Source organism: Myiozetetes cayanensis, unplaced genomic scaffold (assembly GCF_022539395.1).
Source record: "Myiozetetes cayanensis isolate MyiCay16 unplaced genomic scaffold, myiCay2020 scf5-8, whole genome shotgun sequence".
Classification (NCBI taxonomy): domain Eukaryota; kingdom Metazoa; phylum Chordata; class Aves; order Passeriformes; family Tyrannidae; genus Myiozetetes; species Myiozetetes cayanensis.
This window is the reverse complement of record NW_026087742.1, coordinates 45,249,648-45,277,016: the sequence shown is the minus strand read 5'-3', so window position 1 is coordinate 45,277,016 and position 27,369 is coordinate 45,249,648. Positions and strand designations below refer to the sequence as shown.

The window sequence follows — 27,369 nt, the reverse complement described above, 5'->3', positions numbered from 1 at the left end:
TTTCTTAACTTACTGTTATAGTATTTCTTTCATTTAGGTGAAGCTTCAGTGACTTTAGTCTTATCTCTTACTCGGTGAGTGGTTGTACCTTGGGGCCAGGTATCTCAGTATAGTATCTGAGGTAACCTTGGGATGGGGACACATGTCAGTCCAAGGGGAGTGATTTCGTCACGGTTGCTGGTTCAACAGCAGGACATCTTCCTTTATCTCCCTTGGCTTTCAGCTGCTGTGCAGTTCATCATTTGGAGAGTACCACCGAGTTCCCTCCTCTGTGAGGGTTTCGACAGAGTCTTGGCCGCAGGGTCTGCGCTCCGCTCCACCCTCCGTTTAGTCCCCCTTGGATTGTACTGCGTGTGGGAGGCCGGGTGCGCCGACCGCGTTCCAACGGGAGGAGCAGCCGTCCTGTTTTCCCCTGTAACTTCCGTACCGTTACCTTTTTGCCCGCTGTCCTTGTCGCGCACCGCCCCTCAGCCATCCCGGCCCCTCAGCCATCCCTTCCCTGCGTCCGTCCCCGCCCCTCAGCCGTTCCCTCCGCCCGCCGCGAGGGGCCGCTGCCGGGCGCTCGCTCGGCGCTGGCCCCGCCCGTGCCCGGAAGCGCTGGCGGAGCGGCCCCGGCCGGGCTGAGTCGCGGCGGGCGAGCGGCGGCCGCGGCCGGGCGGGCACGGCCATGGAGCATATCCGCACCACCAAGGTACTGCCGCCGCCGCGGGACCGCACGGGGGCGGCAGGGAACGGCGGCGGGAGCTGTGGGGCCGGGAGGGCCTGCCCGGCCCGACCCGGCCCGGCCCGTCCGCTGCGGGCGAGGGCGTTGTTGTTGTTCTCCCTCCTTCCTTCCCTCCTTCCCAGCCTCCTGCCGTTTTGTGGCTGTGCCTCCCTGCGAGGGGCTCTGGAGCGGCCCGTGCCGCTGGAAGGGGTGGGAGCTCCGGCGGGGAGCTCGGTGGTGCTGCTCCGGAGGGGCCCCGCCTCGATAATAAGGGGAAGATGCTAAAAATCGTGGTGTAGCGGGGGATTCTCTGGCGGGGAGAAGCTGGGATTGCACTTAGTTTGTGTGCTCGGGATGTGGCTCCGTGCAGCTTTTCACAGCTTTGGAGGCAAATGGGTTGTGAAAAGAACGCTTCTGTTTTTTCCTTATTTGAAGACTCCGGTGAGTGTTGTTAAGGACCTAAGCCGTCAGTGCATGTCCGATGTGTATTAGCCTATTCAGAAAAACACCAGCTAAGCCGCAGTTGATATTTTGGACTTGCCACGGGCTGCCCTTTTCTGTTTGGTCCTGGAAATGGTGATTAATTCCTGAACCCGGCAGTCTGATTTTAAAGTAGATTTGCTGGTATGTTTAGAAAAGGAGTGGTCATATTTCGGTTCCAAATGGTGGATATATAACCAGCAATTACATAAAGAAACAGGCTTTTAAATTTTTTTGAGTAATAGCTTATATAACTTTTATATAAATGTGTATAGCTCTTTTTATTTTTTATATACATTTGTATGTTTATGTGGGAAACTGGAGGAAGGTCTCTGATGAAGCTGTTGTTAGTGTCACTTCAATTCACTGGGTGGAATAACCTTTCACCAAGCTGACAGATTGGAGATAAAGTTTCTGTATCAGCCTATTTACTTATAAACCTGAAACTCCTTGTTTGGGAACTTAATATTGTACAGTTACAATCAATAGCTGATTTCAAAATGATAACTAGACTAACGCCGAAGTCTCTTGACGAGCAGAGGAGCTGTTTTAAGTTTCAAACCTGCAATTGAGACTAGAAAGGCTACTGATCTCTTTGCATCTGCAAGTGGTGTTTCTTCATGTTTTTGGGGCCCTGCTGTGGAACTGAAGAGAGAAATGAGCTCTGAACACAACTTGTGTTCAAACTTACTACCTGAAACAATTATTTTTATAATTCATACAAAAAACTTATCCATTCAGAAAACATCAATTTCATGGCTAGAAATAGCATGATTTTTTTTGGTTACAAATGTGATGCTCACCTAGCTTTTTGTAAACTGCTGATTTATTGAATATCCAGTTGGATTAAAATGCATATAGGCTAGATGGTAATAACTGAGCATTACAGTTATAGGAAACAAAAAACCTGAAGTACAACCTGCACTGTAGGTCTTAAAAGTTCAGTTTTTGTCTAGGTTCAAGTTGGATCTCATTCCAGCTGTTCTGAAACATACCTGTATTTTCTAGTCTGATGGCACTCTTGTTCTTTCAATTTATTTGATTAAAGTCAGAGTGAAATATAATTGAAATAACTGTAGTTTTGCACAGGTTAGCTGCTCTGCAGTGCAGCTGTTATCCCTAGGAGAAGATGATGAAATAGGTCTTATACCTCCTCAAACTTCAGTTTGCTAGAAACGTTTACATTAAAATTCTTTTAGAATACAGCTTTCTGAAATTAATTTCACAAAAAGCTAATCTTTAACTGTCCAACATTTTTATGTTGAATAAAGAAGTGAGGTCAACTTAAAAATTACCTAAGTGCCACATCCAGTCTCTTCTTAAATACCTCCAGGGACAGAGAATTCACCACCTCCTTGGGCAGCCCATTCCAATGCCTGACTACCCTCTCTGTAAAGAATTTCTTCCTAATATCCAACCTAAACCTCCCTGAGCAGGGATAAAGTAGCAATCCCTGAAGTGAAGGAGTTTATTGAGGGATGCATTTGGCAAAACAAAGGCGAAAGATATGCTATTAAGGACTTTTTGAATCATGCTTTCTTCCAAGAAGAGACTGCAGTATGGGTAGAACTAGTGGAGGAAGATGATGGAGCAAAAATTACCATTAAACTCTGGCTGTGAATTGAAGACATCAAAAAACTCAGCAAATATAAAGATAATGAGGCAAAATGTGGTAGAAAAGACTGCAAATTCTTCAAGTCAAATCTGTTTAACTGAAAATGCTGATGGATTTTCTACTGGAGATGGAAAGTTTGCTTAGCTTGACTGCTAAATCCTAAATGTACACTTGCAAGCCTAAAATTTAAATAGGAAAGGGAAAACGCCTTTTAATTTTGTGAATGTCATTAAAAGTTACAATGAAAAAATCTTGGTAACTGATTTTGCTTTTGGTTAATTGTTTGAATTTAATCCTTTAGCTTTCTTAATGCAAGACTTCAGAAGTGTAGTTTCCCCCTTCCTTTCTGTTTCAACTTGTCTCTATGAAAACAATTCTTTGGGTTTTTTTCCCTTTAATATATAACTCCTAGTCATGATAAACTTTTTAGTGACTCTTTGCTTGTAAATATTCTGTATGATTGAGGTTGCTGCTCAAATTCTTACTGATTTAAAAAGTCACTAATTTATTAGTGCTAGCTACTGTCAGAATATTGCTTCTGACTACTTAAATGATCCTTGTTTACAAATGTGCTAAACTCAGTAGCAGTCTTCAGTCTCTCAAGCCCATCATCTTCAAATCTGATGGCTTTTTTCCATGACCGAGGAGATGCCAAACTTCACAATTAAAAGGCAAAACAAAACCAAAAAAGAGTGTGTGATTAGCTGAGTAATCATTGAAATGGCCTTGAGTCGAGATTGAATGAACGTGTCATCTACAGAGGCTAAATCTAAATTACATTTCAGTTTTAAGACAAGTATATCTACAGTTTAGCTTTCAGAATTCTTGAAGACATTATCTATGTAAGAGGAAGCTGGAGTGCTAATGCCTGCCCTCATCTGACTTTGGGGATAGCTGCATTGTTACATGGAGGAGAATGAAAGCACACATGCTAGGATTTTGTGGGTTGTGTTACTGGAACAAAACTGGAGCAGTTTCTGTGCACTTCTCAGTTTGCTGGGGAGGTGCAGTGCCAGGTACTGAGCAGTTATCACTGCAGATCTGCCCAATATGAATTCTCTCTTTTGGCTGTGCTGTATTCACTTATGCTGCTCTGTATCTGAGGACTGATACTTTGCTGGTTTCAGCATAATGTACTGATGCATGTAGCTTCCAATTTTTTTGCTTTATAAACTGAAATCTAGAATATCATAGTAATGCTGACTTCTAGATATTTTTATTTCCTCCATTCTATTTTTTTTTTTAACTTTCAAAAACAATATTAGGCCTTGCTAGATTATAAAAAATACTTGAATTGAAAAAACATTTTTTTTTCTGTTTTATATGTTCTTTGAGTAGATAAATATGTTTGTACATATGAATTAACTGGCTTAACATCAACACAGTAGATGTGGGCTCTCCTAGTCACCTCATCTCAGTGATGGCCTGACTTGTGTGGACGTTTTTGGAGTTCTGCCATGAACTTAATGGTGGCAAAGAGCTTTAACTTGGTATTAATGAGACAGTGCTGCCAAGAAATAGAGGAATGCACAGATATAAGCCATTTGCCTTTCATGTTGTTGCACACCAAGAATTTATGTGATGTTTTCTTCAAATACAGCAAACTTTGAAGCCCATGAAGTTATAAGCAGCAGATAAAATGCAGGCTATCTAGCAATCACTTTCTTTTGAAATGTTTTCTGTAGCATTGAGTTAACAATGTTGATGGAATACCAGGAGTCATTTGCCCTTGCCAGACTCAAACTTGAAATATCTGCTTCAAATGCCAACACTGTCCTTGAATTTCTATGAGTTTTTATAATTATTAGTATAATCCTTTCATTTCATTAGAATGTACTTTGACTATAAGGCAGGGTTATGATGTTCTAGATTTTTTAATTTGAGAATTATGTAAAAGACAGTACATACCTAGAATTGAAGTCAGGAGAACATAATCTTTATGGCTTTGAGTCTGCAAACAGCCGTGAAACATCTTGCTGAGATCAGCTGTTAATTCACTGCTGGCATCCCAAGAACAGGAAATTGTTAGTGTGTATTTACTCTATTTTGGGGAAGAAGCCTAAAAACTTAGCAATTAATAATTTTTTTAAATGATATCTTTGTCTTTTTTACTAGTAAATAGCAATAGTCGATGTGTATGCAGTAAGTATTCTGATGAGCCTAGGGATGTGCCTTCATTATTCACCCTTGTATTGAAACAGAATATTTTAATTAGTCAGTCTTCTCAAAGCTTATGTGACCATAGTTTGTCCTGAATAGCCTTGTGTCTGCTGTGTTATGTTTTCTACCGTTTTCAAAATTATTGCACAAACTGACAAAGCTTTTGCTAAATTAGGAATTTTGCTTTCTGCAAAAATTCAAAATTAAGTTTTGTTCCCCCTCCCTTTTTTTCTTACAGGTAGAGCAAGTGAAATTACTAGATAGGTTCAGCACGAGCAATAAGTCAGTGACGGGAACTCTATACCTTACAGCAACTCATCTGTTATTCATTGATTCAAGCCAGAAAGAGACATGGGTAAGAATAGTGAAGGCTTATGGCACGGGTTCTCCAGATGCGTTTCTTCTTCCTGATCTAAGGTTGAATTTGTTTACTAAAATGTTCTTCTTATTTATTCCCTGTACTCTCCTCCTTCATGGTATCATAATAAGTTAATGATTTGCAGATTATACTCTTGCATGACACTGCTGCAGTTGAATTCAGGTAATGTTGAAAGTGTTCCTTTCTGTTCAAGCTGCTGTAATTTTTTCCATAGCCTTCACTTGTATTCCTGAGTGAATGTGTGGTGGTTTTCTTTAAATAACTGACTTGCATCGCAATTCAGAGGCAGGAGTGGGAGACTGCTTGATAGTTTAAGTATCAGGTTTAAAATTTCTGTGTTAACTGCCTTGTAATTAGATTCTATCTAGGTTAAATGAGACAGCAAAAATCCAAAGAACTAGGTTTTGGTGAAATAATGAAGATAACATGCACTTTTTTAGAGCAGTAAGCAGCTGTTTCTTCAGAAGTATTCATCTCTGGAATAAAACATTTCATAAGGAGCTGCAGCTTCTTGTTGACCAGTACCAATGTTGTACAATCAAAGACGGCTAGGACAGTAATTCCCATTAGTTTTTTCTGCTCAGTGCCCTGGTGGCACACATGTGGTCATCAAGTTGTGCCTTGCACAGCTACCTAGTTAGTGCCTTAAGTCTTTCATACGTCCAGGATGAAATCTCCTTTCCCTGACTGTGGTTAACTTTTTTTTTCCTGTAGATATATTTTTCTGGATTACCCTTTTTTCCCCATATTGTGGTTATCTGACTAAATGCCTCATGGTGCTTTCAGCATTATTTGCTTGCATCTCCCTACGCGTCTCCTACGTTAAAAGGTTTCATTTTGGGGAAATGGAACCTTATACTCAAGAGTACTGCATTCCTGATGATAATGCAAGTACTAAGTATAATTATCATAATGTCTTCAAGATGTAGTCTCTTTGCAAATGCATATTTGGCAGCATAGTTTTCAGATGTCTGTCAAATTCTGATCAATATTTAAGAGGAGTTGATTGCTTCAGTGAGATAATTGAAATTCTATCAAGAACATCTTGTTCCGTTGAGGTAGTGTATCTTTGCCTTTCTTCCCACAGTTGAACAGCTGTTACTTGCCATGTATTTACCTAAATCTTGTATAGATTTGCCGCACAGATAAATCTAGGGAGGACTTCTGTCTGTCCATTGCCGTGACAGTCTTCTGTTAAAGTGGTCAAAAAGCATTTAGCTGAGAGACTGTCACGGCTGTGTGACACAGTATGTAATACAGGAGATGTGTTTCTTATCTCCTGTTCATTCTATAGATATTGAATACCGGAATTCTAAAATTATCAGGTTCTTCTATATCTTTTATACTTTGAAATTTTTTTGCTGACTTAGTTTATTTTTTTTACTTTTTGAAAATTTTGAAGTATGTTCCTGTAGATCCTTAAAAAAACCCCACTATATCCTGTCTGGACACTACCTATTAAGATATAAGCCTGTCAGTTAGCAAAGTTAAAGAAAACTGACCAACCATGGTGGAGTTTTACATCTCACTTTTGCATTTAGAAGGATATTTACTCTTTCTTACAAAAATTAGGTAACACTTAAAAATGACAGAAGAGAATAATTAAACTTTTCATCAATTATGGTATCCTAACCAAAATGTTGTTCTTGGATTTCTGCTTTTAAGTGTATTTCTTTTTATGATCGATGGACAAAATTAGTCAAAATCCATATTCAGCCTTGCATAATGTGTCTTACATCTTCTAATCTGAATAGTATGCTGTTCTTATTTCTCATCAGCATGCTTACACTGTGAATTTTTGTATGTCACAGATACTGCATCATCACATTGCTGCAGTGGAAAAACTTCCCTTGACTACTTCTGGCTGCCCCCTTGTCATCCAGTGCAAGAACTTCAGGATAGTTCACTTTGTTGTTCCCAGGGAGAGAGATTGTCATGACATTTATAACTCTTTGCTTCAGCTGTCAAAAACAGGTAATACATATCACTGTAAAAGTCTTTGCATGGATATATGCATGGATAACAAGTTGGCGTGTGTGTATGTGTGTGTGTAAATCCATGGCTCTTTTATTTATTTCTTTAAGAAACATGCATTATGTAAAGTCTTAAATGGATTTGGTATGTAAAGAATTTTATTGATTAAATATTAATCTACATAAAAATTCAAAAGATATGTTGTCTGGCTTTTGTAGGTCTCTGATGTTCCCTAACAGAAGGAGAGATCCCTTTATTTTTTTCTACATTTCTGTCCCTGAAATTGTGAATATAAATGCATATAGTCTCGCTTAATTGTGTGTTCCATAGATAAAAAACTACTAAGCAAATACTAAGTTGTTACTAATTTCATGCACTTTCAAAAATAAAGCTGAAATATTGATGCTAGAAAAACACTACCAATTCAGCTTTACAAAAGACTTCTGTCAGTTAGTGTGGTCTTTTGCATTTTATACCTTGTGTTTAGAACAGTGTAAAATGTCATCTGTGATAAGTGAATAGCGTATTAGGAAGAACAAAATTTTAGAAATCTTTTTTGTTTTAAAGGGAACTATAAAACTTATTGGTTTTAAAGGTCAGTAGATATAAATTTCTGTTCCTGCCTCCCAAAATAGTTTGTTCTTTCAGCTCTTGTGAAGTATTCTAACAATTCTGCCTTTTGCCTTGTTCAGTTTTGTCAGTCTTCATTTTATGACCTGTACTTTGTCCTTATGGCATTAGAAATGTCTCTTCTGAAATAGGTCAAATACACTCAGGAAAACTCTCATAACTTACCTCTAAGTATCTATAATTGTGTCGGTTAACTGTAGAATAGTTGCAGAATAAATATTTCAGACATATCAGGGATCTATTTAGTCTTGCCTCTGTGAATCTTGAACCCTGAAACTTTCCCTCCATTGTATGTTCTTTACCTTTTAGCAAAATATGAAGAACTTTATGCCTTTTCCTATAATCCAAAACAAAATGAATCTGAGCAAGTCAAAGGCTGGCAGCTTATTGATCTAGCAGAAGAGTATAAGAGAATGGGAGTGCCAAATGCTTACTGGCAGTTGTCTGATGCAAATCGTGATTATAAGGTAAGTGTTGTAATGGAAGTATGTTCTGCTCTGAATCTGTTTCTGCTTTATCCTCGGATTCTAGGCCTATAGAAAACAGCTTAATACTCTGAAATCACTTGGCTTGCAGTGTAAGCAAAAACTTGCAGGTAGAGAGAGTAAACTGCTTAATCAGTGTGCAGTCTCTCAACTTTCTAATTTTTCCCAAGTTTTTCCCCAAGGCCTCATTGAGAGACTATGTGTGTATGGATGCATGGTTTTTTTGGAATTGTTTCTAGAGTGTAGTTACTTGTTTGAAGGTCAGCCCCAGCAATTCAGTTGCTCTTCAGCTTTGTGATTTCTCTCTTAACTGATCAGGATTCTACTTTAGCATTTGCAGCATTGGGTGTGGTGGTGTGGCTGATTCCTAGATTAGATTTCATCTCACTTTGTAGTCTGCAAATACAAAAATATGAGGAAAATAATTTCAATATTTTATTTGAAACATATTCTTAGTATTTCTACTGAAGAATCCTGTTCTTGAGACTGAATGCCAGAGGCAGTACTCTGCTGTATAACTTGGATACCAGTTTGTACTACTTTATCTGTGGCTTGTCTCCTTGTCTGAGTTATTTACATGTATAGAGAGAAACATGTTAGTGTTTATCCTTTATCTCTTATTTCTTATTTCACCTAATATCTTTCAAATTAGGATAGGCTTTGTGCCTTGCACGTAAAATTCTTTCTGCATATCTGTGTCTTTCAGATTTGTGAAACCTATCCTAAAGAACTTTATGTTCCCAGAACTGCAAGCAAGCCCATAATTGTTGGTAGCTCCAAGTTCAGAAGCAAAGGAAGATTCCCAGTGTTGTCATATTATCATAAAAATAAAGAGGTATAATGTGTCTTCCTTTTACTGTAAACGTGCTGAAAAGTATTTCTCAACACTTGGCAGTAGTTCAGGGGTGTAGGTAAGGAGGTTCAAGTGTAGTGACTTGTGTGAGTATGGTGTGACTCATGTTAACCTTAAATACAGCTGACACTAGTGGTGCCTAACACGATGCTGAGTTAAACTAAGCCAGTTTACAAGAAATCCTTAAGTAATTAGTTGATAATCAGTTGAATCTCTTTAAGTTTTCAGAAACTGACATTAGGGTAACTGAAGACAGCTTTCTGTTAAAGGATCTGTGTTCCTTGATGTATCAGGAATAAAATCTGTTTGTGATCAAATAAAATCTGTTAGGTCAAAATAGTGGGTAAAAACAAACCAAAACCACAAAAAACCCCCAAAAACAAACAAACAAAAAAGAATAGAATTGGTTCTCCAAGAAGCTATTTGCAAGGTAAAAAAAATACAGAATGAGAAGTAAGATTTTGCAGAGAGTGGTGTAAAGCAGCCTGCCTCAGCTAGGGGGTAATATGGAGGGAGAGAAGAATGATCGCCTTGCTGAGTTGAGGAATTTATAATTGATGACTGTGAAGCTAATTTGAAGGTAATTACTATTTGCAAGATGTACCCGATACCTTCTGAAATACAACATATTATTGGAAATTACGTTACAAAAATTGCATTAGATAGTAACATATTGTGCTTGCAATAATAAAATCATACTTACATTAGTAAAACCAAACAATACATGTTAGGGGAGTGACTTGCTTTCCTAAAATGTACTTTTTTCCAGCCTCTGCTTTTGTGAGTTTTTAGGTCCATTATGTAAACTGATACATTGTCTATGTAGTTGAGCCTGAAAAAATGTTTTGATAAACCTTTGGATTTAAGTTGTAGGTGCTGTGTTTGAAGGTCTCTGGGTAATGTGCTTAAAAAGTTGGAATACTTGAAGTTTATTCAGTTTTGTGATGTTACCTGCTGAATAAAACAATTTGTTTCCGTGTCCTTTTAGAATTATGCAAAGCATTTCAACTACAGGTATTAAACTGATGCTAGTTTGTTCTTTGTTTTCTGTGGTAGGCTGCAATTTGCAGATGCAGTCAACCTCTCTCAGGTTTCAGTGCCAGGTGCCTGGAAGATGAACACATGTTGCAAGCCATCAGTAAAGCAAATCCTTCAAATCGCTACATGTATGTCATAGATACCAGGCCAAAGGTATGTACTTCAGGTTCTACAGACAAGCCTCTTCCTGACCATTAGAGTACTGGGATACAGTGTAATTCTGAAAAATTTGGAGTGAAGTATGACTTCATTATGAGCAAAAATGTTTTAAAGAGAAGGTTGGACCTCTTTATTCAGGCGTTTAATTACTTGCTTTCTTAAAGAAGTTGAATCTGTCTCAGGACTCAGCTACAATTCACTGAATTTGGTGCTGAACTTTTGGAGAGGTGTGTTTAAAAATAAGCTTAAGAACTGAGTAGTTTGAAATGAAATTATGAGCTGTGTAGGGGTTTCTTTTGGAATGGGAGGAAGTACTGTGTTCTGTGTAAATGATCTGTGCAAACTGTCTGTCTTAGCAAGGAAGACGTAGAGGAAATTCTGTTGTATCATTCTGAGGTCACCATAGAATGGTTTGAGTTAGAAGGGACCTTAAAGATCACCTGGTTCCAAACCCACAACCAAGTTGCTCAGACCTCCATCCAACCTGGCCTTGAATGCTACCAGGATCCCCAATTTCTCTGGGCAACGTTTTCCAGTGCCTCACCACCACAATTCATCGCTGTCTAATTAAATTGCATTATGTTATGTTATGTTATTAAGTTGAATTATGTTATGACCTGTGTTGGAATGTGTGGGGTAACTCCTACTCTTTAAGACCCATTTGCATTTCAATTGGTATTAATTTCACTCAAATGTCTGAACACAGAAGCTGGAAAAGTCTGGGTCTTTCCTTTTTAGGTGAATTTTTTTGTAGTGTCTTTGCTCAAAAATGTTTGATAACAAGTGAAGGTTTGTTGGTGGAAATACAGAGGACAGAATAAGAAGTTACTCTGCATTATTCAGATATGTCAGCTCTAAATATAGAGCTTGGTTTTTATTTATCATCCCTTTCTTAGACTTTAATGCTTTCAAGATGATGTAGTCACAAACTGTGTATTAGAACCTGTTTTTATACTGTATGCTCTTGTGTTTTATTCCCAATGTCTTCCACTGAAATTGCATGACTTTTGTTTCTTAATTTGATATTTTTATTTCAAGTACTGTTTATCAGTATTTTTATTTTTATTTTTAAGCTTAATGCAATGGCAAACAGAGCTGCTGGGAAGGGCTATGAGAATGAAGACAACTACTCTAACATTAGGTTTCAGTTTGTTGGCATTGAAAATATTCATGTAATGAGATCCAGCTTACAAAAACTTCTGGAAGGTACGTTTTAACTGTACTATCGTAATGTATAGGAAAATAGGATGAGTATTTTTCTGAAGTCTTTAATAATGCCTTACACAAGCTGTATTGATATTTCTATATTTTATCACAGCTCTGTGTTTAGTACTAGTTTGCTCTACTTTGTGGTAATGAATTACCTTAAACCTTTACCTTCAAACTGTAAACCCAATGCATGGAGCTGTTTTGAAGCAAATTGAATGGCATGTATGTCTTGAATGAACTTGGTTAGTATGTCAGTGGCTTGTGGGAAAGACTGCTGTGTTTTCTAAGCACATGTACAATGTAATAGAAATACACAAAATAGTGTGTGTACATACATTTTCTTATACAGAATATCAGTTCTTCAAGGAGCACTTTGTTCCATAGAATTTGCAATGAGCATATGGTCTGTATGAAACTTGAGCTCTTTGACCTGGTGAGCCACTTCTGTGCTTGTAGGTATTTGTAGGGAAGGGGGCAGGCGAAATGCGAGCCACTTCACCATGCCACTGCCTGCCTTCTGTGGCAAAAATGGAGAGGCAGAAGTATGTTCATAATTCCATTAATATTGTATTTAGGTAAACAGCTGAGAGAAAATTAAAGATGCTTTGTGGAGTACTAATACTGAACTTAGAATACAGTGGCAGAAGTCTGGGTTCCACACCTGACAATACTTGTGTAAGTGGCTGGCTTCCAGAAATACGCAAATATTTCCAGTCATGGAGAAGGCTTACGCTTGTATGGAAGCCTGTGTTGATGAAGACATTCTGTCTACATTAGTCAAGAAATCGCACAGACTAGTGGTGTAGTCTTACTTTGCTTTGATTGAGCCTGTATGTGCTGCTAAACTATTCTTCAGGCACTCTGAACACAGAATCCTACTGAGCTTTGATAATATATATTTTTCCAGTTATTCCTGCATGTACTTTTTCTAAGGGAAAGATGAGAAGTGTGATCCTGAGCTTCACATTTAGGTTTGGTGTAATCCCTCTTTCTTTTACTAATATCTTCAATTCTAGAAAACTTGCTAAAAAGTATTGATTGTTATTTTTACTTTTTTTAAGAGGTCTACTCCTGTGTAGTAGGGTCTGATGCAGAAATATGTGTGTCACACTTAAGCTTCACAGAGTTCATATTCTTAGCCATTTGACTTAGCATCCCACTAACAGTACTTACTAACTGTGTTTCTGTAGCTTTCTTTAAGGATGGAGTATGTTTAAATTTTTCTTTATGTGGAGAATTGATTTATTTAAACTTGATTGAAACAAAATCACGAGGGATGCCTACTAGTTGTTCTTCAGATCAGGGGTTTTGGTAAATGAACACTTGTTTTACCTCTGTTCAGTCTGTTTCACTAATAATTCACTAATTTTGCTGAACGTCACTCTAGAATCCTCTTTAGGGGTAGGAGGGACCCTTGAAATTTAGGGTTGTATGCAATAATTTACTATTTAGACCCTGGTTCATCACTTAAAATTGAGGAAAATGCCATTTAGCTTCTGTGTACTCGCTTTCCCTGAACATGCTGAACTGAATGTTCTCAAATCAGGAGTGTGATATCAATGACCTTGTTTGTTCAAGGGCCATTGTAACTGGGACCGTCCTCAGTTGTTTGGGCTTTTTTTGACAAACAACTGTTGTTCATTCTTTGGCATGTGTCTTGCTCCCAGGTTCTGTGTCAGAATTCCTTCAGAATCTAATAATTCCACTTGCAAGCAAAATGTAAGACATAATCCTTCCCAACAAAACTTTCCTAAAATAGTTTTCTTCAGCATGAACATGACTGCAGATGGGCAGACTACAACACTAATGGGAGAACCTTCACATAGACTAAATTTGTGGCTGTGACATTAAATACAGAGTTGAGGTTTTATATATTCAAAATATAGTACTGCATGTCAGAAAAGATTGAACTCTAATAAGCAAAAAGGTTTTGTGTACGTCAGAGGCAGCATTTCTGCAGGAAATATTTAAGGAAAAGGTTCAGTAGTAGCTGCTGTGATCTGTTATGTATATTTTGATGATGGAATTGTGTTAACTGAGGGGGGTTTGTGGGTTTTCTATATAGGAGAAGGGATTGTTTAGGTTTTTTTGTTTGTTAAAAAACAATTTCTACCTGCAAACAGCTGTCCTTCAGTCTGCAGGTCTAGTCACCTTTTAAACAACTGCCTGAGGCGTTGCTAGTGTGAATAAGGACAAACAAGCAAGGGAATTATGAGGTTTTGGGACTTGTAGGGCTTGTGTTTTTTATGGTGACAACCATAGAATCAAAACTGTCTTGAATTATATTTATTGTGAAGTAGCTAAACATCTTAGTGGTGCCATAAATCATCTTTGATCCTTTAAAAGACCATAAGGATCTGGAAAATTGCAATTTCTTTATTTAATCACCAAGTAGTATAAAAATGCCTGTGTTAATTCACAGAAATGGAAAGTAACTCTATGGGCTCAACATATGTGTTCCTATCTCTATTTCCATTAAAGATATATATATATATATATACTCCATATAAAAGTATAGACATCTAACTAGAAGGGGGAAATACTAGTGGTGAAATATTTCTGCCAAGCTGAAAATTTTGATCAAAAGCAGATTTTGACAGCAGTATCTGGGTGAAAACAAACTGAGGGCTGCTTGTTTTCTAGCTGGAAAGCTTCTGCTTTAAATCCTAAGGTACAGAATGTGGGGTGCCATGAATAGTGCCTCTAGACATTGCCTTGTTTGTCCAGTTCCTTCCTTGCAGATATTTGAATTTCCAGATATTTGACTATTTTTAGTTTCTTTCCTTTACTACAGAGTGCTAGACCTGTTTGTGTACTGTTGTGATTGAACAGGTGTATGGAACCACTGGTGTAGAGAGAATGTCGACTAGCTGAAAGGATCAAGTAGTTCTCTCCTGATTTCTTCCATGTGCTAGACGTTTTGGAAGTGGAACCCTTGCCTAATGATGCTTTTTCAAAGACAAGGGAAAAACTAACTTGCTTTTACTGATATTTACAGACTAACCTTTAAAATTAGGTCTTGTATCCAGGGGTTTCTTGATGTTTTGTTACCTCATTGTGCTGTGGTTTGCTAGATAGTTTTGTAGATGATATAGATCTATGGGTTTTAGAAAGGGTGCTGCAATACTTGTTTGAAGGCCTGTCTTTGTTCTAGTATTCAGCAGCATCTGGTGCTACAAATCTTCCTGAGCAATAGGGAGTGTACCAAAATTTGTTTATCTGAAAGCTGAGAAACATCTAGTGCACACACAGGAAGGCTCTGTGAGGCAGTTTAAGAGTTTAGAGCTTTCATTACATCAGGGGCCTTGGTTGAATATGAAACTGCGTCACAGAGGGATTTAGTAAATTTTGTTTTCTACTTTTGCTGCTGACTCACTTCCTTCCATAGTCAGAGATAAAGATTATTTTGGAGCTGTTATATCCCTACTGCTGGCTTTCATCTACAGAGCGTTTCTATTTTCACCAGGGCCCAATAGTTTAGAATCATAAAATCATTTAGGTTGGAAGACTTTTTAAGATCATCAGGACCAACTGTTAAGCTTAGTGGAAAGTAGGCTTCCACTGTGGCAGGGGCAGGTATTTTTGTAGATGGCAGCCATGGGTACCTTCTCTTAGAATTACACATAGCTGAAATTATATTAGCCAGCAATTTTTTTTTTTTTATTGCCAAAAGTTTGTCATGTTTGGACAGTAATGTAATTGTGTAAGTTGCTACTTAAAATTGTACAAGAACCAGGTTATCTGTCTCATGTGAATTTTTAAGTGTGTGAGAAGCTTTTAGTCTACATCACTTGCTGCTATGCTGCAAGGCATCTTTTCTTTAACTTGAGTTCTTCCTTGCCCTCTCAATTGGCATTATTGTTACAGCATCAAAGTATATTAGGGAAGAATGGTAAAGATCAGTCAGAAATGTAGTGTGTCAAGTCTGGAGGTAGACAAAATCTCGATGGATTTAATTTCTTCACCATGTCCTTGTACTGCACTTTATTCTCCTAAGCAGGGTGGAGGTGATGAAACTCTGGCAGTCTGACTACTCTGAACTGTGTATATTGTCTGGATGCAGCTACTTCCTCCTAGCAGTAGTAATCTTTAAGTATTTCTGGTAAGCCTTTGGCATTTGCATTGACTTCCTTGGTAAGACAAGGGTAAGGCTCCCTGTTGGGGGTAACCAGTGGATTTATTTGGAATGTTATTTTTGTCAAAAAGACACAGATCTTGTCACTTGTGATTACTGTAGTTCTACAGAGTTGAATTCTGGATGGAGATAATTTTGTAGTACCCCTCCCTTAAACCATTTGAGTGGGGGTTTCCTGAAAGATTTCTAATCAACTTACAGTTTAGGAGATTAGACACAAAATGTAACTATTCTTCTACATATTTCTGCATTGCAGGGTTCAGGTAACTGCAACTGCTTAAGGCTTTTTAACTCTTGGTTTCTTCCAGTCAGTGGCACAAGGGGTTTGTCTGTCAATGACTTCCTGTCTGGTTTGGAGAATTCTGGATGGCTGCGTCACATCAAAGCTGTGGTGGATGCTGCTGTCTTCCTAGTCAAGGTAACTTGCATGCTGCTTCTTTATGTGATAGGAATTTGACTTGCTGCCAGGCAAAATTATGCTTAAGATTATGTAATATGTAAAATTCTGGAACCAACCTCTTTTGGAGGTAGGTGTTTAGTATATATACCGGTGCCTTGGATATGCTGGTTTAAGTATTACATGTTTCTATATGATTGGATTGATTTTTTCATTTCTGTTTGCCAGCTAATGTTTTGGGATTTTTTGAATGTTACTTGGTCATTTTGCTGGGAGATGAACGGGGTCTTATGCTTCCTGGTTCTTTAGGTATTTCTGAAAGGTGTAACCAATTTGGAGGAGGATGGAACAAACTTATTTAGTGCACCCTGAAAAACACTGCTCCTGGGGCAGTAATTGCAGAGCAGCCAAAGTGGCTATGCTGACTTCATTTGGCCAGGAAATGGGACTCTTTATGAGGAATTGAGGGGAATAATTGCCTTTGCCAGGCACTTATGAAGCCAAGGGCTTGACCTGAGAGGGCTGGGTGAAGAAAAAAACCTGGATCTTTGTTTTTACTAGGTGAAATAACAGGGAGTTAACTCAGTTAAAAGTGGATGATTCTCCTAAAGATGACCCTCAAAAACATCTGAGCTAACAGGATTTAATTTCTTAGCAAAAGCTAATAAACATTTCCTAAGCCTTTACTTTTCTGTAGTGTAACGACGAAGAAGTGGGTATTTTAATGATGTGTTGGTGGTGTTTTGTTTTTTCAATCTATAATTTGTAATCTAATTCTTTTTTAGTATACGTTGTGAGCTTCTCTTGTAAGGTTTGTTTTATAAGGGAGAGAAAAAGAACTGGGAACCACTGGAGATGTTAGCTTATGCAGAGGTGGTGGTGGAATTTCTTTTCGTTGTAAGGAATTTTCTATACTTCTGTGGAGAGATTCTCCGCTTTCTGACAGTATCAAATCCATTCCTCATAATAAACATTTTTCTAGGTTAGTAAATAAAATGGCCTATGCTGTCAGTTTGGGATAAATGTAGCTTTTTAATTTATCTATTAAATTTTGACTTTTGTCTGGAGAAAAACATTCATCAAGAAACAACTGTGTTTTGTAGGCAATAGCGGTGGAGAGCGCAAGTGTATTAGTGCACTGCTCAGATGGCTGGGATAGGACTTCCCAAGTTTGCTCTCTTGGAGCTCTCTTACTAGATTCCTATTACAGAACAATCAAAGGATTCATGGTAAGCTAACTGTTGCATTATTGAGCTCTTCCTTGGTAAATAAAAGATGTAAAATGTTTGAGTGTGAAAGGGAGCAGTGTAAACATACTGCCTTTTTTTCTGTGGTTACAAATGTAAAATGAGATTTGCAGTATACTGATAAATCTTTCTTATAGAAATACGTTGCTACTGGAAAGAACATTTATTTAAAATCTAAAAAACTGAAATACAAATAGCAGATTTCTTTAGGCGCCATGCTGCAATGATTGTCTTTTGCATCCAGAAAAGCCTGTTATCTGTGACATACAGGGATTCCAAAGTGCTTATGTGAGATAGCAGATGTACTAAATCACATCATCTCTGTATTTTATCACTTGTCCCCAAATCAACATTTTTAAAGTGTAAAAATGTCAACTCCCTCAGTGCCTGGGGATGTTTAAACAATCTAAAATTTTTCATTTTTCCATAGAGAGGAAGAGAAATTTCAGTATGATTATTCCAAATTTTACAGTGGGAAAATCAGTAGTGTTCTGCAGTGGCAAGGCAAGGTGTCATGGGAACTCCTCAAGGATAGTACATGAAACTACTTTACTATATTGATTAGAACTGTCACAAATATTACAAGTGATGAAAGTGAACCTGAAGATGAATTGGAAGAGGAATAAGTTGTTGCAAATAGTAAGGATGTGTGTAATTTTTAGGGATGTCATATAGTCTTTTGGGGTTTTGATTACTCCTTGTTTTCTATTAGATTTTTGTGAAGGCTTCTGTAATGGTCAGATGGTACTGTGTTCCTTTTCATGCTTGATATTGTGACTGAAGTGATAAAACAAGCTAGTGTTGATATTAACTTACTGCTCTAAGTGTTAGAAAGATTATATTGTGTGGTTTTATGTAAACTGAGATACCAGGAATAAAATGCTAACATTTTTCCTGTGCTTTGCCATGTTTTGAAAGTTGGTTGTAATCTAGTGAAGTCATCCATTGTGCTTAAAGTGAATCTGGTTTAAGAGCAATTATCTGATTAGCAAGTTGCTGAACTTTTAGTTTTGTAAATGTGCTTTGACAGTTCTCCTCTGAAAGGCTTCCAAGAAAATAAAGAAGCTGCAAAGAGACAAATGGTTGCTCCTACTGTTATTAATTGGACTGAGATTTAATACAATTTAATCCGAATACAAAATAATCAGATTTATTGATATAATATATGGATAACCTGTGGATTTAATATATGTAAGACGTAAGATTGAGTAACATTTTTCATGAGAATTTGGTTTGTTTACCCTCTAGGTCTTGATAGAGAAAGACTGGATCTCTTTTGGGCACAAGTTCTCTGACAGGTAGTTCACTCCTCCAATATTGTAAAATGTATACGGCAAACTGAACTAAGGTTGTGGATGTTAAATTTCTAGCAACGCTGCAGTAGTTTAGCAGCAAGCTATTTGCAGTAGACAATGCACTGTATTCTATTTATTCAGATACATATTGGATAATTGATTTATATTGTAGACATAAATTTTTAGTGCTGCCGGTGCCCTGCTCTCAAGTGTTGATGACAGCAGCTAGGTCTGCACATACGTATAGACAGTGCAAAACCAATCTAAGGCTATGTCCCAGCTATTTAGGCAATATGAAACACTTAGTTTTGATATCTTTAAAGAAGAGTTTACATTTCTGATTGCTTTGATGATGAAGTCATACCTACCTTTAGAAGTCCTATATGCTCAGAGTTCTGTTTTTTCCCTTGATCTCCCTGTCATCAGCTATGACAATAGCCTTCCTGCTATTTACTGCTTATTAATTTGCTTTTAGCTGATATACTCTAAAGACTGTGAAGATAATAGACACAAAGGAACTTACCTGTCTTAAGTTGCTATTCTGTACTGAATACAAATGTGTGATTACTTGTAAGTTAGAAAAACAGGTTAAATATAGACTTGTTTCTATTCAAAATTTGTCCCAGTTCTTGAAGTAAGGTGCTCAATCTCGATACCAATGATAGTGTCTAATTAATGTGCTGTCATTTAAAAACATTTGCAGATAAGACTTTTTTGATTTCTAACTTAAACCAGTTTCAATCTGTTTATGGAATCTTTTTCAGATGTTGTCAGTTGGATGGTGATCCAAAAGAGATCTCACCAGTGTTCACCCAGTTTTTAGAATGTGTGTGGAATCTGACTGAGCAGTTTCCACAAGCCTTTGAGTACAATGAAGTTTTCCTCCTTCAAATCCATGAACATGTCCATTCATGCCAGTTTGGTAACTTCCTTGGGAACTGTGAAAAAGAACGAGAAGAATTAAAGTAAGCAGGCATATTATAATGTGTCTTTTGTTTATTCTGTCAGATTGAGAACTCACGTGAATCTTCATTTTAGGCTCTGAATAGAAATGGAGGCAGGATTGGTAGTACTGAAAGCTTAAATTTGGAAGTATCACTTCGTTCCCTCCCCCAATCTCTTTTTAGGTAAGCTTAAAATTCTTGCCTGCTCAAGATTAGCCAGTTGGAAGAATTAATAGGGTAGCTTCCAATGCTTTCAGCTGGCAAACTTCTGTGAAGTTTTTGTCAGTTTGTCTCACATTGTGTTTTAAAAGCAGTAGTACTTCTAAAATTGGCATTTCTATCCAACGTCAGCATATGCCAGGAAGAAGTTGATTTTAATAAGAGCTTTTAATTCAAGATTTATAAGTATTTCTGATAACTTTTTTTTTTTAAAGGTTGATTATTAGTTGAAGAGCTTCTGTTTTTTTGCTTGCTGTCACTGTGTTGACCTTTATCTCTTTTTGCTTTAAGAGTAAAAGAGAAGACCTACTCCTTGTGGCCATTCCTTTTGGAAGAACAAAAGAAATATCGGAATCCTCTATATAATCCAGACTTTTTGCCAGAACTAACTCTTTTGGAGCCTAATACAGTATCATTCAATTTTAAGTAAGTTTAAATAAGATACAGTATCTCTTCTTCAGTTTTGTCATTGTCCTGCATAGTTAAAACTGTCTGCTTCATGCAGGTTTTGGAGAAATATGTACCATCAGTTTGACCGAAGTATGCATCCCAGGCAGTCTGTGCTCAATCTTATAATGAATTTGAGTGAGCAAAATAAACAACTGGAAGAAGACATTAAAGAACTGGAAGCTGTAAGTATTACAAAATAAGTGTGTGTACGTGTGACTTCTTGTCCTTCAAATTCACATTTAAAGTTATAATAATGCTGCCAGCTTTCACGTGAGTGTCACTACTGTGTGCCCGGCAGTTACTCTGTGTAGTGTTGACTTTTGACATCCACTGTATGCTTCTATGATGAATGCTAGACTATGCAGCCAATGTTTTGCTCTTCGGCACTATTTATTCTGCTTTACCAATGAACTGCATTATGTAAAAGTTCTCCTACTATCAAAGTGTTACTGAAGATGCTTTAATGTAGGTTAAATTTCTGTGAAACTTACCTTGAATAAAAAGGTACCCATCATAGCTACAGCTGTGTTGCTAAACCAAGGAGACTGAAAATGTTTTATTTCCATTATAGCTACTAAAATGGAAGCAGTAAGTACTGTTCTTTTAAATTCATATGTAGGTGTATGCTGTTGTAAGTCACCATAATTATGGGTCATGTACAATGTAATGCTTATTTCAAGACAGAGCTAAATCCAGAGATAAGATGTATATAATTGACATTAGGTGCTAGTGTAAACAGCCAGGATAGGCTGTATCTGATTTTATTCTAGTATGACTTAGTGGCTTTTAATTGATACTTCTGTTATAGTCAGTTAAGGTGCTGAAACTTCAAAATAATATGTTTTAAGGAATTTTAAGCACACAGATCTTGTAGCATCTGCTGTGGGGAATAATGTAATATCCAGTGGCATAACATTTAACATGACTGTTACATATCTAGCCTAGGGTATATCATACAGGATTCTGTAGATGCTGAGTTGGCCAGCAAAAGAAGGGGATTCACTTCCTTTTGAAGCAGAATATTATCAGTAAAGAGTCGTGCCCACTGTTAGTAACTATTCTCTGTATTTCAGAAAATAAAGCAGAGAAACGGGCAGTCAGATGTTGTCCTTGTGAAGGAACATCAGCAGTCTGCTCATCCTGCCCCCGTGGCACTGAAGACCCCTCCATGCTTCAAGAAGGAGCAGCCGCCTATCCCTGGGAATGATGCTGTGAGAACTATAGAGGGCAGCAACACAGCAGACAATCGTTACAGTGAGCTTGTGTCAGAGTTCTCCAAAGCTGAGCCTGCTGTTGTCAGCTTGGAGTACGGAGTGGCCAGGATGACCTGCTAATTAAAATCTGGCACTGTGCTCTTCTTGACTGATTGACTGGAGAGATGGATTATTTTGAGGATGGGTCTCTGCTGCATGACCAAAACATGATTTGTATATCAGCAAGTTTTGTTAATGTAGACTAGAACAGCATGCTAGTTGTCAGGTGTTTGCTGTTCTTTCAAGGGAAAAAAAAAGGTCTAGTTGTCTCTCGAAAAGAAACAGGGGCATTTGGTAAGTAGTGACTAAAAATCAAGGAATGGTATGTCTTTGGACTTAGGTCAGTTTGCACTAAATTGATTAAAATAGTAATGTTACTTTATTCATGATAGGAAATCACAGGTGGTCTTTCACAAACTGATTTGATGTAGACAAGAAAACTTGAACTTTCTATTTTAAGGACTGAAGCTACATGTATATATCGCATTACATATGAATACGTATACCCTTGTTTAATGTCATCTGGTACTAACTTTCAGTGTATTAAGTGCCATGGAAAAGTATGACACATTTCAAATCATAAATAGTTGGCCTTAAACCTGTCAGATCAATTATGTTGTTCTTTACTACTGCAGTCTACCTGGCTCTGTTTACATTGTATTTGCTCAAATTTTTATATCCTTAAAAGAGGACTTAATATAAGGAATGAAGCATGCCTAAGCTGGCACAGCCTTTCAGCAAATAGCTATATGAATGTTAACTTACCACTTAAGACTGTTTTTTCTTCCATTTCCCTTGTTTAAAATATAATATATTGTCCTGATTGTCCTCTCTGGCAGCTCAGTAGATGGAGCATCATTGAAGCTACAGGTTGTTTGACCTTAAATGTTTTCATTTGGGAACAAGGTTTTTAAGCGTAGAATAAGACATGTCACATAAGAAAACACAACTTAGCCAATAACTGAGTAGTCAGGTTCTTTTAGATTGTTTACTGTGTGCTGTGCAGTTGTTCAAGTTGCAGGGCTGCAAGCAGAACTTCTGGAAATGTAATCTACTGATGCTGTTCCCAAGTGGAAAAAAAAAAAAAGTTCATTCATGTGTCTGAAGCTCATGAGAAACTGAGTGTGTCCTAAATGTTTCATTAGAAGAAAATTTTGGTTATTAGTAAAAAGCCCTTCTCATCTTGTAAATATTTGTTCAACCTGTGTGTATTCACATGTGTATATCATCTGGAGGTTCTTACGTAATTGGAGAGAGGAAAAAAACTTCTAGCAGGATGCAGTAGAGATCATAGGACATAAGAAAAAAGGACGTAAGCTTAGTTAGGTATCTGTTATTTTCTACTAAGAGAGAAGGTTTTTTGCTGAAGTTTGTGTCATGATAGATTTTCTGAGCACATAACAGAATAAGGAAGAAAAATGTTGGTGCCCACTTCTTAAATAGAGGCATAAATTACGACTTTGGGTATTAAGATCACTAGGTATGATGTTAGATTAATGCTACTGACCTTTTATCTCTTGATTTAAATACTTTTTGGTTTCAAGTGAAAATAAGTCTATCCTCATCCTAATCCCTGTGTTTTGTCAAAATTACTGGCGTGCTACATAATTTGATATGCAGCATTGCCCTCTGCACTGTATTGTTCCCAGGACTCTGTTAGCAAGGCCAGGTCACGGTCAAGTTGCACTTGTGAAGGTGTCTGGGAAAAATTAGCTGTGACTTGTATTTGGTTATTGATTCACCCATTTCACTAATTTGTTTTTTAAAAGACTTTTGGTGTAAATAAAGGTTCGTAAGTATTTTTATTCCCAAAGACATAAGCACATAGTGTCATATTTAAAATACATTATCCAGTTATTTAAACACATTTAGAATTTCTCCACTACAGGTTTTGATAGTTTGATGTTTGCACAAGTGGTGCCTTACAGGGTTGCAACAAGAGAGGGTTTTGTGCCTTGTTATTTATTGTCTCCCCTCCTCCCTCACCTTCTGTATTAACTTTGTTCTGTGGTTTTCCTTTGGAAGAACATCTTGTATATTACGCCTGTATTATATCACAAACAAACTTATCACTGAGAATATAGGTAAGTGTTACCAAGTTGTACTTGTTGGGGTTTTTTTTTAGTATTTAGCTGCTCTGGTGTGCCATGTACACTTTTCATATTTATTGTTTAGAGTTTATGGACTCAAAATATTATATTAAGCTTTTTCGCAAGTATCATTGTATTTTGTTTTTACTTTAACAACCATCTGAGTAACCCTGTATACAAGGCTTTTGGAGCAAAGATCTGTTGCCTTTCAGTATTGTTACAGTGAATTTATTTCAGTCTTCCGGTCCTTTTAATTGGCAGAGTTCACTTCTTAGCGAAAGGAATCAGAATGCCGTTTTATTTTAAATCAAGGTAGACATGTTAGATCACTTTTAAAATGCTACCAAACTGTCTGCTCAGGCACCAAACCTCTTTCTCTATCAAATAATAAAATGCTTCCTGATCTGAAGTAAATATTTTACTGCAGTTAATATGTGAATAGTGTTTTATAAGGCTGTTTTGTAGAGCAGCCATCCTAGGAGGTTCAGGTGGCTCTGCCAACTCAACTCCCAGGGTCACCAGTGAGAAAAGTTCCTGCAGAGAGGCATCTGTCTCTTTTCATTTGCTGTTTAGGCTTAAGCCAAAACTACCTAAAGCACATGGGACCTGTGGCGCAGTGAATAGATGGTAGTGAAGTGAGCTCCAACAGAAAACTTGGCAGGATGGCCAGGACTGAGCACAGTGGGGCTGTTATGTGTCCTTCAGGAAGGGTTTAAAAAACATCAAGTTGACTAAAAAACTGTGGCAGTAGCCTAGGAGCAGAAATAATTTTAATTCTGCATCATGAATATGCTACTCCAGGAGCAGTTACAATACTGTAAGGTGCCTCATAGAGATCAAAATAATGTACAGAACTCTCTCTTTCAAGCTGTGACATTAGTTTGTGGTTGATTGGTGCACTCACCAGTTGCTTGGGAATATAGTGTCCCAGACAGAAAATTGGTATAGTTGATTCTGCTCCATAGGTTGCAGGACTTTGGCACTTGTCAATTCTGTGCTTCATCTTCAGGAAGTCTCCATGAATTCTTTGTGGTTTTGTATTTTGTGCTATGCTTGATCTTTTTTCCTTTTAGTGAACCAAGGTGATTGTCCCACCTGAGAACTTATTTCATTTTGTACTCCAGGCAATTTAAAATATTTATTTCACTAGTACCGAAAGAATTTGGCTTGTTTTTTGGGAGGCTTGCTAGTGTCATAAGGTATTCTTCCATACAAGTTTAAATATCCAGTAGTTCTATTTTGTAGGGCGACTGCCAAATCAACAGACTAAGAAATTAATTAGGCAACACTGAACTGAGCCTGTGCATTTTCTACACATGTCCAATTACTAGTGACCTAAATCTAGGGCAAAAGCCTGAAGTCTGGAGAGTCCACTTAGAGAACTGGAACAGCAGTCCTTCCATAAAACTGCACATTCCTGTGTGGAACAAATGCCCTAGAATAATGGTGTTGTAGAAGAAAAACTATCACAAACTGTGACAGTCTCTTCCTCAGGGTAAGCACCCTAGAGAATGGCTTGCAGGGAAAGGTAATGTCCTCTTCTGTCTAGTTGCTGTTTTCCTGAGGCCTTTTGATACAGTAACACATCAGCAAATCACCCAGAACTTGCTACTCCCATTCTATTAAACTGAGCATATAACTGGATGCTCAGTTAGGCTGAAGTGGGGCTGGGGTAGCTTAGGTTAACTACTGTCCTCTTAAGGAAGTGACATAAATAATATAAGGAAGTTCAATGTTAAAATAGCACAGGACACATGCTGTCAACATCTGTTCTTTAGAGTCCTGCCCTGCTCTTGAGCAAGTGTGACTAGCATGAGGGCCTCGTGTAAGCATGATTGCTTTCTAGTTAGTTTAAAGATAATCTGATTTCAAACTAGATCATCCCTCCAGTGGTATTTATAGATCTTTAGGTCAGAACCTAAAGGTTGCTCTTAAAACTCCTCTTTATTTGCTAATAGTTCTAAACCTGTAGCTCATCACAGACTAAGTGTACTGGTTGTGAAACCTATATTAACCTTTAAAATTAGATCCTTAGGCTGAAGTCTGCTTTGACTTGCTGTCACCGTTTATGCCACACTTTCCTCCTAGCGTTGCTTACTGTGGTGCTAGATGCCTGCCGGATATAATGGGCTTCTTAATGCTTTGGATGTTTCAATAACCTGAAACTACCGCAGCTTTCTTCCACTGCTCTCAAGGCTCAGATCGGCCTTAGTGAACAGTGTGAGTGAGCTTATGTGTGATCTAGTTAGCTTGACCTGCCTACATGTTAAATAGCATTGAAAATCAGCACAGCATCGTAATTCAGTAGCGCAACTTCTGTATGCACAATAGACTTAAGGAAAAGGATGTAGTTGGGGACCCTTGTCACAGCATGTAGCAAGGAACAGGACACTGCAGGGGTATGACTCATAAAGGAGAAGAAGTAGGGTGGTTTTGATGTCCAGCAGCAGTTCGGGGACTCAAGATGGAAGGTCAGAAGCATGCTGCTTCTGAGATCAGTTTCCAGGCCCCAGAGAATTCAGTGGCCTGGTCTGTTAAACACTTACAGCTGAGCAGTTCTGCACTGTCATCAAGAAACAGAAAATATATATGGATCCTTGTTTCTTAATTTACTTGCTTCATGTAATAAATGTCCTGATGGTAACTTTGAAATTGGAGTGCAATATTTTGTTTATTCTTGTTTGTATTTTAACTCTTGAGGTCAGTTGCATACCATTTAAAATTAAGTGAGAATATAGTTTTGACGCAAACTGTTTTCCATCTTAATGACAAGATTAACATGTACATATCTTATGCTTTGTATCTCTGCATATATTTCTGCTGAATGCTTTTCTTGCAAGCAGGCAGCCTTGGTGAAGTCCCATGCTGCCCCACCAAGGCATTCTTCCTTACCTAGCATTACAGGTTGGTTTCCTTGCTCTGTCTTACTGTTGTTCTTCAGTCTTACAGTTTATCTTTACAGCTGTCTCTTGGCAATGTCCCCTGGCAAGCATCTTTCCATCGAAGAAAAAAGGGTGTGTTGTTTTTCTGTCTCTCAGGGATTTTTACCCCTGAACTAGTGAACTTGAAAAATAGTGCTTACTCTCCCCTTTGGGGCTTCTGAGTGCCTGTTGACTTCCACAGTCAGTTTGCTTACACATTTTAACTTCAGACATGGCTATTTAGAAATAAAACATTTAGTTGAATGTTAGATGTGGCAAAAGGAAAGAAAACTTTTCATTGTAATGTATCTGGAAAGACTGGCTGTTTCACTAGCATCTATTGCTCTATGTAATGCTCTCTGTAGAAGTCATTTATCTGTGTGCTGGGATCATGCTTGATGTATATTCCTGGAGAAACTTTAGCAAATGGAATTTTGTAACAAGTATTTTATTTGTACGTGTTTTCAAAATCCATAAATCTTAAAATAAAGTGATCTTAATATTGCCAATCTAACTGGACATTAAGTAGTCCATTTATAATAGCAGTGTGAGAACGTTAAAATTTTCAGTTTGTGGATGACTCATACCTGATACAGGCTATGGAATACAGAAGTGACTTGGCCTATTTATCAGTTTCTTGAATGATTCTGTAACTTTTAGATATGGGAGACTGGCTCAGCTTTGTGTTATTGACTAGACTACTGGTCTGTTAATTACAGTCACTATTCTGAGC

General features: G+C 37.7%; 1 protein-coding gene across 1 annotated transcript; it reads left to right on the top strand.

Annotated features, from left to right (window-relative positions):
• Positions 1–582: 582 nt before the first annotated feature.
• MTMR6 (myotubularin related protein 6) lies at positions 583–27,150 on the top strand. Its single transcript, XM_050331861.1, has 14 exons — positions 583–691; positions 5,197–5,313; positions 7,149–7,311; positions 8,251–8,408; positions 9,133–9,261; positions 10,336–10,470; positions 11,550–11,682; positions 16,129–16,238; positions 17,321–17,446; positions 18,713–18,762; positions 19,524–19,724; positions 20,214–20,348; positions 20,428–20,554; positions 21,446–27,150. The coding sequence occupies exons 1-14, from the start codon at positions 668–670 to the stop codon at positions 21,704–21,706; spliced, it is 1,869 nt and encodes a 622-aa protein (XP_050187818.1). The 5' UTR covers positions 583–667; the 3' UTR covers positions 21,707–27,150.
• Positions 27,151–27,369: the final 219 nt, after the last annotated feature.